Source organism: Sceloporus undulatus, chromosome 8 (assembly GCF_019175285.1).
Source record: "Sceloporus undulatus isolate JIND9_A2432 ecotype Alabama chromosome 8, SceUnd_v1.1, whole genome shotgun sequence".
Classification (NCBI taxonomy): domain Eukaryota; kingdom Metazoa; phylum Chordata; class Lepidosauria; order Squamata; family Phrynosomatidae; genus Sceloporus; species Sceloporus undulatus.
In genome coordinates, this window is record NC_056529.1 from 24649081 (window position 1) to 24661890 (window position 12810).

The 12810-nt window shown below is 45.3% G+C and overlaps 2 protein-coding genes across 4 annotated transcripts in view; one reads left to right on the forward strand and one right to left on the reverse strand.

The window, feature by feature from the left end:
- The window catches only part of FAM83G (family with sequence similarity 83 member G), a 20921-nt gene extending 17930 nt beyond the window's left edge, over positions 1 to 2991 (forward strand). For all 3 annotated transcript variants that reach the window (XM_042437359.1, XM_042437358.1, XM_042437357.1), the window contains exon 6: positions 2439 to 2991. In XM_042437359.1, coding sequence (XP_042293293.1) covers positions 2439 to 2724 — 286 coding nt within the window. In that variant the 3' untranslated portion in view covers positions 2725 to 2991. The remainder of the gene's footprint in view (positions 1 to 2438) is intronic.
- Positions 1 to 12810, reverse strand: part of SLC5A10 (solute carrier family 5 member 10) — a 44071-nt gene that overhangs the window by 28300 nt on the left and 2961 nt on the right. The window contains exons 4-9 of the mRNA XM_042437361.1: positions 12394 to 12453; positions 11618 to 11722; positions 6647 to 6752; positions 5452 to 5532; positions 2987 to 3192; positions 490 to 625 (exon numbers count right to left, since the gene is read on the reverse strand). Coding sequence (XP_042293295.1) covers positions 490 to 625; positions 2987 to 3192; positions 5452 to 5532; positions 6647 to 6752; positions 11618 to 11722; positions 12394 to 12453 — 694 coding nt within the window. The remainder of the gene's footprint in view (positions 1 to 489; positions 626 to 2986; positions 3193 to 5451; positions 5533 to 6646; positions 6753 to 11617; positions 11723 to 12393; positions 12454 to 12810) is intronic.

Below are 12810 nucleotides of genomic sequence, written 5' to 3' on the forward strand. Positions count from 1 at the left end.
CTTATTTCAATTCCTGCAAACTGAATTTAAAAGTGTTTTGCACTCAGTTAACTCAGAAAGGGAAGAGGAGAGGAGAGGGCAGAGTATTGCTCTTCCCAGTTGGCTCAGGCAAAAGCAAACTGCTGCAGCATCTCCTGGATTGTGCATTCTCCTTCATTAATAAATTTTTGTCATCATGACCACAATATGATACGACCACTTTTAATGGCCATAGTTCCATCCTAGAGTAGCCTGGGATTTCTTGTTTGCTGTGGCCACTACTGCAATTCCCAGAATTCCTCAGCATAGAGCCATGGCAGTTAAAGTTTGGTCCAACTGGATTATTTCTGCAGTGCGGATGCAGCCTAAAACGTGGCTTAATTTGAAACTGGCAACTAAAAAATGAGATTAAATGGAATTGTTTTCCAGCTCTGTCTCTGAGTGCTAGAAAGAAAATTAAAGTGTTGACTCCTCTCATATTCCTCTATAGAGATTTAACTCTCCTCTTACCTGGATACAGGATCCGGCTTATCATCCCTGGCATGATGATGAGGACCATGGGCAGCATTTTTAAATAGCTGGCAAGGATGGAGCCTCCCTTGGCATGGCTCAGGTTTCTTGCTGAGAGAGACCTTTGGACGATGACCTGAAAGGAAAGACAAGGTTGCATGGGCTATTATTATTATTATTATTATTATTATTATTATTATATTTATATACCCCTCTTTTCCCAGAACTGAGACTCAGAGCCACTCACAATATTAACAGATCAGGGAATTAGCTTCCACTTCATCTTGCAAGTTTGGCTGCATGCAAACCGATTAAAAAGACCAGAAAGTCACTGGTTTTGTTCCTTTTTCCAGTTTTATTTTTGGAAGACCCATGAAAAACATTTTGTTTATCACCTAATATTTTCAATGATAATAATAATAACAAATGTATTTCTATCCTGCCTCTCCATAAGATCGAGGCGGCTTACATCATCAAAGCCATACAATGCAATACAATAAATCCCACTATTTCCTTCCTTAAAAGAAATCCACGTAATTACAATACATCAAAACTACTGTATAATACAATGCAGTACAATAAAATGCAATTAAAATCATTAAAATTTCAGCCTCACGTAAGAGGACGAAAGAGTTAAAAGACGTATATCCTTAGTGATATGTAAGATGGTTGAGTCAGGGAAAAGAAGAGGACAAACTGAAAAGGAAAGCCCTAGAGCCGTAATCGGAGCCTTTTGTTTGGGTCCCTGTTTGCCGATCAGGTGTGGCGCCTTAACACTTTCTGCATTGCTGTCCAAATATTTGCAATTTTGCTCATTTGTTTCAACACGTCCAGAAGTCACTCTCTAAAAGGCGTTGATGCTCCAGCCTCTGAGGGTCAGGCCAGAAAGATGTTTGCTTGTTGTCCTTGTGTGCCTTCAGATTACTTACGCCAAGCCTAAGGCCAACGTCTTGGGTTTCTTGGAAAGGTTTTCCTCCAAAGGTTGCCGAGAGAGCATGACTTTCCCAGTGTCTCTCAGTGGCTTTTCATGGCTGAGCGGGATTCGAACGCGGACCACCCAGAGTCCTGACCCAACGCTCTGAGATTTGCTATTGCATTCCTCTAAGTTCCCAGACTTTGCTCCTCCAAATGTTTTGGAGTTCAAAGTACTGGTTTTGACTTATAAACCTTGTTTGTGTTGAATGATATATGTGTGTTTAACATGGTTTTAATTTTTGGAGGGTTTAATCTCATTTTAACTTTCGTAGCTTATGGTTTTTTAACTTGTTTTAAGCCACTTTAAGTCCCATGACGGGTAAAGGGCAGGATAGAAATAAATATAGCAACACCAACAACAACGAATTGAACTGCATGATTTTAATGGGCTTCTATTGATTTGCCACGACTGAATCTCTCTGTTTCGCTATTTTAGCTTCCAGGCTTGATTTGCTCTCAGATTTGGCATTTATTTATTTTGGCAGCCCAGAGTATATCTGCAGAACCTTCTTCCAGAATCACATTTACGATGAATTGATCTTTATTTCTGCCTGTTTTCTTCACTCTCCAGGTTGCGCAGAAACCCACAAATGCATGGATGATCCGGAGTTCGCTGTTCAAATTACGATTTTAAATTGTTCTGATATAATTTTAGAGACACAGAGCGAGAAACAAATATTTAAATAAGTAAATATCACTGGGCCGTGTGATGTGCGAAAGCCAACACTTCCCATAAGCTATTTTTGCTCCATAGATATGGGTTTTTCGGTCTATGCGGCCATGTTCTAGAAGAGTTCATTCCTGACGTTTCACCAACATCTGTGGATGGCATCTTCTCTGAAGATGGCGAAAAGTCAGGAATAAACTCTTCTAGAACATGCCACATAGCCCCCAAAACCCACAAACATTTATGGACGCCAGCCATGAAAGCCTTCAACTTCATATCTTTGCTCCTTTTCTCATCTGTTCTGCAGGGACCACAGTTGTTCTGCTACGGATCCAGGCTGCAAATGTCCCCAAGGAGAGGAAAAAGCGGGACTTCAGAAGGGAAAAGCCCAGAAGATAGCAAATTCCAACGGGCCAAAAACCTCGCCCCAAACCCAGCTGGCCAGCCGTACTGGCAAAGCAAAACCTTCGCTTCCAGCAAAAACTCCCAACCGCGCCGTTTCACTCAAGGATTCGGAACAGAGACCCAGTCGCCAACCACCAGTAATGCCCTCTTCCCATTCCAAGAAAGCCAAAGGTCACCGGAAGAAATAAAGACCCCCTTGGGCATCCCTTTATCCAAACTCTCAGAGTCCAAACACCTAAAAAACAAGGCAAGCCAATGGTCCAGCGCCAAACGGCGACCCCAGGGCTCCACCAGCCGCAAGGATCAATGAAGAGCCATGAGAGCGACGTCTCCGTTGGGACTTTTGGCTGCTTTTAAGAGAAACCCCTTTGCTTCGGAAAGCCATGGAAAGGAGGTCATTGTGCATTAGCCGAATGGGGATTTGGGGTCGGCTGCAAAGTTTCCTTTTACCTGGTCCGTGCACCAGTACCAGGTGGCCAAAACCGAGAGGCCGAAAGTCATGCCGGTCCAAGGGAGGTCGCCGGAGACGGGGTCTCGGAAAAGGCGCATGGCGTCAGGTCTTGGCAGGTGGCAGGTTGCGTTGGGGATGGTCTTCAACGGAATGGCTTTTAGGTAGGCCTCTTCCAGGTTGGAGTAGCCACCGATCTTGTGAAAAGCTAAGGAAGAAAGATAGAAGGACGGGAGGGAAAGTAAGCCAACGAAAAAGGGGTCAAGAAAGGATGCACTTGGGGGTTGTCAGGGCTCAGCAATGACTCTCCGGTTTTAATCAATCATTCCCAGATGGGAGATAAAGGTGCAAATTCTCCATCTTTGAGGAGTTCTGGCAAGAGGGAAAGCATTCATTCCAGTCTCCGGCTCAGCAAAGAGAAGGGCAGCTTGCTCCAATTTTCAAAGCTTAATTCAGTGGTTCCCAAACTTTGGTCTTCCAGGCGTTTTGGACTTAAGCTCCCAAAATCCCTTGCCAACTTGGTCAAGAACTGCAGCATCGCAGATGCTGGCGAAACCTCAGGAATAAACTCTTTTAGAACATAGCCACATAGCCTGAAAACCCCATGAAAAATGATGGCTGCCAGCCATGAAAGCCTTTGACTTCAGAGAGTTGGGAATTCTGGCAGCTGAAGTCCAAACCATCTGGAGGACCAAACTTTGGGAATCACTGGCTTCGTTCATTTATCCAAAGACATTTGTGCCATGCGCAAAGGCAATAGATAGGTCATCTATGCAACTAACCTGTGACGTGAGAAGGAATAAGTCCCACAATACCCATTTCAGTTTGATCTGGGAACACACTCTTTAGTTATGACTTATGTCTTTCCAAATTTGCAAACAGGAGAGAGAGAGAGTCTGTGTATTTGAATGAATGGGGAAGTATAAGCAACTGTGGTCAACGCTTAATGCATAGTGCTTAAAATGAGATCGCTCTGCACTCGGGGTTTGGCTTGGAAACCCTAGGGCTTGGAACAAGCTTGAACTGATTCACAGAGTTGAAAGAGATCCCAAGGGTCATCCAGTCCAACCCCATTCTGCCATGCAGGAATACACAATCAAAGGCATCCCCATTGACAGATGGCCACCCAACCTCTGTTTAAAAGCCTCCAAAGAAGGAGACTCCGACACTCTCCAAAACAACATCTTCCACTGTTGAACAGCTTTTTACTTTCAGGAGGTTCTTCCTAATGTTGAGGTGGGATCTCTTTTTCTATAGCTTCCATCCATTGCTCCACTGTGTCCTGTTCTCTGGAGCAGCAGAAAACAAGTTCACTCCATCCTCAATAGGACATCCTTTCAAATACTTAAACAGGGCTATCATATCACCTCTTAACCTTCTCTTCTCCAGGTTAAACAGACCCAGCTCCCTACTTTTCTTCTTAGAGCTGCATGGTTTCCAGACCCTTCACCATTTTGGATTAGGTGCACTCTCTTTTCCTGTATCTTGCATCCATAGTTCCAGGCCCTATTCTCTGGAGCAGCAGAAAACAAGCTTGCTCCGTCCTCAATATGACACTCCTTCAAATATTTAAACAACGCTATCATATCACCTCTTAACCTTCTCTTCTCCAGGCTAAACCTACCCAGCTCCATAAGTCATTCTTCATAGGACATTATTTTCAGGCCTTCCACCATTTTGGTGGCCCTCCTTTGGACACGCTCCAGCTTCTCAACATCCTTTTCGAATTGTAGTGCCCAGAACTGGACACAATATTATTCCAAGGGATGCCTGACCAAAGCAGAACAGATGCCAGCTCTGGAGGACCGGCTGCTATTTTCTCATAGACTGCAGGGCTGGTGTTTTGTCTCCATAAGGTCAAAAATCCCATACTGGTGCCCACATAGGGTTGCAAGATCTCAGGTCTTGGCCCTGGTTTGCAAAAGGTGGCATCGTGTTGGCAATCTGGGCCACCGTTCTGGCAACCTTGGTGTAAAATGAAATGAAAATGACACACCCCAAACACCCAGACATCATAAACCAGAACAGGAATGTGCTTTCCCATGCATTATTGCTCATTTTTGCATGGTAAACCCACACAGATGGAAGACCTTGCAAAATATGAAAAGAAAACGGAGCTTTTAAGAAAGTAGATGCTGTTCAGCCTCCAGAGAAATTGTTTACAAAATGTAAAAAGTGAAAATAAAATTTCTAAAATCCTCTCGATAAGAAATGGGTGGAAGTCTGCTTTATTACTTTGCATCACTGCGATTTGTTTTAGCGTTGGGTTTTACCAAATGCAAAAGAAAGGAGAGGAAGGTCTGCAAACCAAACCAAAGGGCAGCTTCAGGGAAAGGCCATAGCAAACCTCCTCTGAACCAATCTTGCCAAGAAAACCCCAGGACAGTTTGCCTTAGGGTTCCCATAAGTTGGAAACGACACAATTTCCACTTCTCTGCAACTGTCCATACATTTGCTTTTCACCTACCTGTGACGGTCAAGAGAACGGCTCCGGCCACCATGATCAGCGTTTGCAGGGCGTCCGTATAGATGACCGCCGTGAGCCCTCCTACGAAGAAACACAAACAAGGCCTGGGTGCAAAAAGGTGGCTTTTACCAGAAATAAATGCCTTTCTGGCTTAGGTTTCCAATTGTGAAAACTGGAGAGGGCTCCTTTGCTTTCAGTTGCAATAGAGAAAAGGGAATTTTGCCAGGTGTTGCTTGTTGTCACCTGGTATTGTTGTGCAATGAGCAACACCTGCCGAAAGGCCCTCTTCCATGGAAACATTAAACATACAGGAGCCTACAGCAGACAATAGGATCCACACTGCAGAACTAATGCAGTTTGATATCGCTTTTACTGCCATGGCTCCATCCTATGGGATTTTGGGATGTGAAGCATGGCATTGTGTGGTTTGAGTGTTGGATTGCAACTCTGGAGACCAGGGTTCGAATCACCACATTTTTTAACTGTAATCCACTGAGCTCCAATTTTGGGGGAAATGCATAATAATAATAATAATAATAATAATAATAATAATAATGGACACCGTAAGTTGGAAATGACTTGAAGGCACACAACAAGAACATGTTTTATGAGTTATTTAGCCCTGGTGCCATTATTATTATTATTATTATTACTATTGTGTTTATTTGTATAGCGCCATAGGCTTTACATACATACTCTTTTAAAGGAGAGAAAGCGACAATCCAAAAGAGAAACAAAAGCCAGCCTATGGCGCACAATCTAAAACCACAAACAAGATGATTAAATTAATAAAAAATATTATCATAACAAAGTTGAAACAATACTATAAAATTGTAAATTAATACAAATAATATAGTTGGAAATTGAGATGAAAGTTGGAAGGCTTCCCTGAATAGAACAGTCTTTAATTTAGACTTAAAGTAGTATAAAGAGTATTAATTACAAACTATGGATCCCAGGATACTGCAGCACTGAGCTGTGGCAGTTAAAGCGGTGTCAAACTGGATTATTTCTGCAGCGCGGATGCGGCTTCTGCGTGAGGTTCATGTCAGACCAGCAAAGCCAAGCCAGTATATCCTGGGTTTCCTTCAGCTCGAATCTTATTTATCTGATGCCTTAATTCAACGATTGGCTAGTGATACCAACACTATTGATAAAGGTGCCGCTGACCCAATGGCCAGAGATGTCCGGTTACCTGCAATAGTGTAAACAGCGGTGACCACCAGCATCAGGACGGTGGAAAGGTACAGGTTCCAGCCCAGGCAGACTTGGACGAAGAGGGCTCCCGAATACAGGTCCGTCTGCAAGAAGAAAGAGAACCAAAAGCTCAGTCAGATCTGGGGGTTCAAGGCAGAGAGAAGACAAATGGCCTCAGGGTCCTTTTGCAGCTTCAGATCATAGATCTCACAGTCCATCTGCAGTCTGACACCACTTTAAATGCCATGGCACCATAGTTAATCCTGGGATTTGGAGTTTGTTGCGGCACCAGCCCTCTTTGGCAGAGGAAGCGGGAGACCTTGCAAAAGTACACATCTCAGGATGCCGTAGGATGCGGCTACAGCACTTAAAAGTGGCGCCAAACTGGATTATTTCTACAGAGCCCCAGGATTTTGGGACCCCAGATGTCAAGTCACATTCTCTTGGCCTCAAAGGAAGGCAAGGGCAAGTCCCCCTGAAGAAACCATGACCATGACAGGGTCTCCATAAGCCATTAATGATGGGATGAGCATGGGGAAACTTCCTTATTTTTGTACTATGATGCCCAGAATCCTTGGCTGTGCTGGCTCAAGCCAATACCCATTAACCATGGGCTGAGCTCTTGGGGAAAAGTTCCTTTATTGCATTACAATGCCCAGAATCCCCAGCTATGCTGGTTCAAGCCCAACGCTGGGTCTACAAAGCCATTAAAAATGGGTCAAAGCTTGGGGAAAGTTCCTTTTTCCGACTATGATGCCCCAAAGTGGAACTTTTCCCAGAGCTTTGACCCAGGAACAGCCAAAAACTTTGTTCACCAGGTAAGTTTCCAGCTAGACCTTTTGAAAGCTGGGCCATTTGGCAACGGGTTCTCCAAAACCTTTCATCTGAAGGCCTTCCCAGCTCTTCTTCCTCCTCTCCTATCAACCCAAGCAGATTGTTGTTGTTGTTGTTGTTATTATTATTATTATTATTTCTGCTTAACTCTTTTTGGCCTTGTGCTGCATCAGCAAATGCCTTCGCTCAAGCCTCCGGGGAAAATGACGGAGGCAGCAACGCGGAAGGCGGCAGGTGGGGCAACCTCGCCCTGGCATTCTCGCTCCTTCGACTTGAACAGATTTGTTCCCTTGGCACCTGCCTCGCCTTTAAGTCAAAGCCCAGCCCAAAAGATTTTTTGACCAATTATTATTATTATTATTATTATTATTATTTTGCATTCTGTTTATTTTTGCAGCTGCGATCTAACTACAAAATAGGGAGAAAGAGAGAGATTATCTCGACTTGTCCTCAACAGGAAAGTGGTCCATGAGGCCTGGCATGGACCTGGGCCAAATACTTGTGGGATTAAGGTGCATTGGCACGGCTCTTGGGCTGTTGCACATCATCCAGAACATCACTATGCCAGATATTTGTGGAATTAAGGAGCAGTGGTACAACTTGCCCGTCATCCACACCTTCACTGTGCCAAAAATGTGCAGAATTAAGGTACAATGGCACAGTCTATGGGACATTGCCCATCATCCTCATCATTACTGTGCCCAAAATGTGTGGAATTAGGGAACAATGGCACAACTCATAGGGCATTGCCCATCGTCCACACCATCACTGTCTCAAAAATGTGTGGCATTCAGTACCAATCACACAACCCACGCCGCGGCCCATCATCCACACCATCAGGTCACACAATGCAGCTTGGGCTGTCATTCGCTCTTGGAGCAACCCACCATAAAACAGGACTAGTGTGTTTGTGTGTTTGCTGTGTGCCTTTGAGTCATTTCCGACTTATGGCAACCCTAAGGCAAACCTATTGTGGGGTTTTCTTGGCCAGGTTGGTCCAGAGGAGGTTTGCCAAGGCCTTCCTTCCCTTGAGGCTGAGAGAGTGTGATTTGCCCAGTGGCTTTCGGAGCTGAGCTGGGAATTGAACCCTGGTCTCCAGAGTCACTCAGTACCATTATGTTTAAAAATCCCCCGCAGGGACAGCCAAAGCAGCAAAACATCCTCGTTTCATGCCCCGTCTGATCTCATTTAAATCAGGACAAGAAAACAACATGAAACGGATCCGGAGAACTTGTTCGCCTCCCGGCGTTGGCACTCGCCGTGCCCCACAAACACTCCTTTGCCCACAGCTATGGGGGCACATCACCTGAGCCAACAGAGCTTTGCCCTCCTTCATCCTCACATGGCGCAGGCACAGCGCTGGTGTGGACGATGGGCAACGCATCGAAGGCACACACAACACAAACACAAACACACTAGTCCTCATGAGCCTCTCTGTTTTTACGGCAGGCTGCTCAGGGAGCAAAATGGCAGATGAGAGAAGCCTTTTGGGACTGGATCAAAGGTTCAAGGCTCTTCCAGGACAACACACAACACACACACGTGATGCATCCGAACCGGCCATGAAGCGATGCTTCGGTTCCCAGGGTGCGCACCTGGACCACATCAGAGGCAGCTGAGCACCGAAAGAGATATTAACATTCTTTGAAAGATTAGAGGTTGCTCTGGTGCAACGGAGCATGAGGCGCACACCTTGACTGTTCTCAGGGTCGCATCCCCCGAGGCTGAGGCTACGGCTTGGAAGCACTTTGGGGTTTCTTTTTCGAAAGGGGTGACCTAGTTGACCTCCTGGACTTGGAGCTTCTGCAGATGCACCAACCTCTTGTGGCAGAGGTTGCACACCTTCCATCCTTTTGCAGGTGGACAGTGGTGTGGTCAAGTGACCTCAGAGAGTGGTCAAGATGGGAGAAAGGTATTAAGGAGGAAAGACAGCACCTGGGAAGGGCAAGACCGAAGGAGGCAAAAACTTGCCCTTCCCATTTGGCGCAGGCAAAAAGCAAACTGCTGCAGCCTCTCCTAGTTTGTGTCTCCTCGATCCTAGCAATTGTAGGCCTCATTCTCACTACCTTTTAAACCGGATCGCAAATTGGTTTGAACCAGTTCAAATGACCCTGGTTCCCACTTGAATCGATTCGCTGAAGCCATGCGCCAGACCCATTTAACCCGCGTCTTTTTGATGCTGATTTCCCCCCGCATCTTTTTGGATAAATCGATTCCATGAAAGTGTGAACCAGATGTGGATAGGAATCGATTTAAATTTGACCTTCGGCCAGCTGGAGCGGGTCCATTCTGAACCAATTCATTTGTCAATGTGAACCACAAGAGGGTTATTTTAAATGCAACCGGGGCAAATGTGGCACAAACCATGCTCCGCTGCCAAACCAATCCACCGATTTGGATCGGAGAGCGATTTATTTGTAAGTGGGAATGAGGCCATAGAAGGCTATAAATCCAAGAAATAAATGGATGCAATTGGGAAGGAGATCAGCAAGGTCTCCAGCAAGACCACCTTAAAGGACATTGGAGAGGACAGCCTCTGACCATTTCCACTGACCGAACGAAAGTTGCAAGATCCCAGGGCCAAAATAAACTGAATCAGCAACTTATGCCTCTCCCGAAAGCCTCTCTAGAGGTTCAACCCCAGTAATGGGTTGTCAGCAAGATTACCCAAATCCACCATGAATGGGGCGAGATGTTCCTCCTAATCTCCCTGGGCCCAAACCGGCCGAATGAGAGCAAGTGAGTCAAGGAGTCATTGCAAGGGAATTTAATCCCGGGGCCAAGCCTCAAAGGCAGGCGCAGAGACAACAAAAAGGTGTGCTTTGGGCAAGAAGCGAAAAGAAGCGTCGGTTTGGGGCCAAGAGGAAAGAAGAAACCAAGGCAGGGCCCAGGAGGGGAGAGGAGATCACAATGGAGACGCTTTCCAAAAATCACACCCAAAAGAAAGGCCCAGGATAATAGCACAAGTTTCAATGCACTGGGGAGAAACTGTGCCCAGAATGAGACAAAGCTGGGTTTGGTTCCGTCTTCTCTATATACACTCAGAGGCATTTTATGTACTTGCTATTCATGCTTACAATACTGTCTTTGGTGGAGCTGGAAGGGATCCCAAAGAGCATCTAGACCAATCGTTCCCAAACTTTGGTCCTCCAGATGTTTTGGACCTCAGCTCCCAGAATTCCTGACCATCGGCCAAACTGGCTGGGGCTTCTGGGAGTTGGGGTCCAAAACAACTGGCTGAGGACCAAATGCAAACAAAAATCCACCAGTGATACCTTTATCAGCCAACCAAAGTGCGCAATATATATCATCAAGAGGCTCGTCTAGATTACGATCAATTAATTATGTCCCATTATCCTTAAAGATCTCTCGATGTGGCGTTCTTACATTGTTCCTCCCAGGCTCTGCTCTGATCGTATGTAAGAATCTCTCCAAACATGACAACCTTTCTGGTCTCTTTGTTGCAAGGAAACCTCTGTGTCTCTCCCTGATTTTCACAACAGCCCTGCATGGTAGGCCACTCTTCCTCCTTCATGCAGAGATTTGTGGGTTGGACTGATGCCCACCAGTGAGTCCAACCCAGCGCCAAGCAAGGCTCCATTCTTGCAATGTGGTTTAATGAAATTGTAATTATGATGGAACACTGCCCTTTCTCAATCAGTTATTCATTTAGAATTGTAAATAGGAAATCAGCTGCCAACAGAAAAGACTATTCAACTCAGCAACTTGGTCAACAGTGGCCCCTGCTGAGGAGAGAGCGGCATTACAACTGAACCAACCCTTGCCAAATATTGGAATCATGGAATTAAAGAATCATAGGGTTGTACCAACCCTTTTGAGCATCTTTGTTGCTATGTTCCTTCAAGTCATTTCCAACATGTGGCGACCCTATCACAGGGTTTTCTGGGCAAGATTTGTTCAGAGGAGGCTTGCAGTTGGCTTCTCCTGAGGCTGAGAGAGTGTGGCTTGCTCAGAGTCACCCAGTGGGTTTACATGGCCAAGATGGGAATCGAACCCTAGTCTCCAGAGTGGCAGACCAATGCTTGAACCACTAGGCCATGTTGGCTCTGTAGACCGAAGGTGGGATGTAAATATTTAAGTAAATACATTTAAAGTGTGGCCATTCCTTACTCACCGAAATCTTGGTGAAGACGGAGAGAAGAAGCGACAAGGACGAAAGGTAGATCCGGATTCTCTCCCCTCCAAACCGCTTCTGGAGGTATTCAGGCATTGTAAGGATCTGGAAGGAGAAGGAGGACTCGATATGTCAGACCCCATGGCTACAACACATCCATCCATCCATCCATCCATCCATCCATCCATCCATCCTATCATCTCTTTCTCTCTCTTCCATGATCTCTGTCTATCTATGTATCTGTCTATTTACCTACCTACCTATCTATCCATTCTATCATCTCTCTCTCTCTCTCTTTCTCACTCTTCCTTCTATCATATCCATCTATCCATCCATCCATTCTGTCATTTATGTCTCTCTCTTTTCCTACTATCATCTCTCTCTATTGCAATTTTGGGATTCTGAGAGTTCTGGGACTTGTCATTTTGAGAGATAGCCACCTTGAGTATTTGTCCTGGGAGGAAGGCGGGATATAAATAAACATAACAACAACAACAACAACAACAACACAGTCTTCTGCCTCTGAGACTGTCCGGTGGCACAACAAACTACAAATTCCAGGATTGCATTATGTATTTCTTTAGTGTGGATGCAGCCATCACTCCTGGCCTGGAAAGTCAAACGTTTCGTCCAACTTGGAAGAAGGCAGAGAAGAAGTATAACATTACTGGGTTTTAGGAGGCATTGAGCCAAAAGCTTGTCAGATATAACGGAGTTTGAAGAACCACGGAATTAAAGAGTTGCAAGAAATAATCGGAGGCTGAGTTTCTACTTACTCCCGAGGAGACATAGACAGGGACAAAGACCCAAGCCAATGCCAGGAGCACATAGGTGGCCTAAAAGCAATTGAGAATAGAGAGAAAATTAAACACACATACACATACATACATACATATATGTACAGAGTGGGCCCTTGGTATCCACTGAGGTTTGGTCCCAAGATTCCCAGTGGGTACCAAAATCCACGGATGCTCGAGTCCCATTTGATGCAATGCTCAAGTCCCAAAACAGAGGAGAATGAAAAACTAAGTGGCCCATCTGTTCATTAAATGCAGCATCGGTTCATGGCTTCCATGTCAGCGGGGCATTGGATCCGATCCAAGTTTTAGTCTGAACTGTACAAAGAGGTTCTCCAACACCTTGGATAGTTCAGGCTAAAACCCAGAACAGATCCCTTGTCCCCAACATGGAAG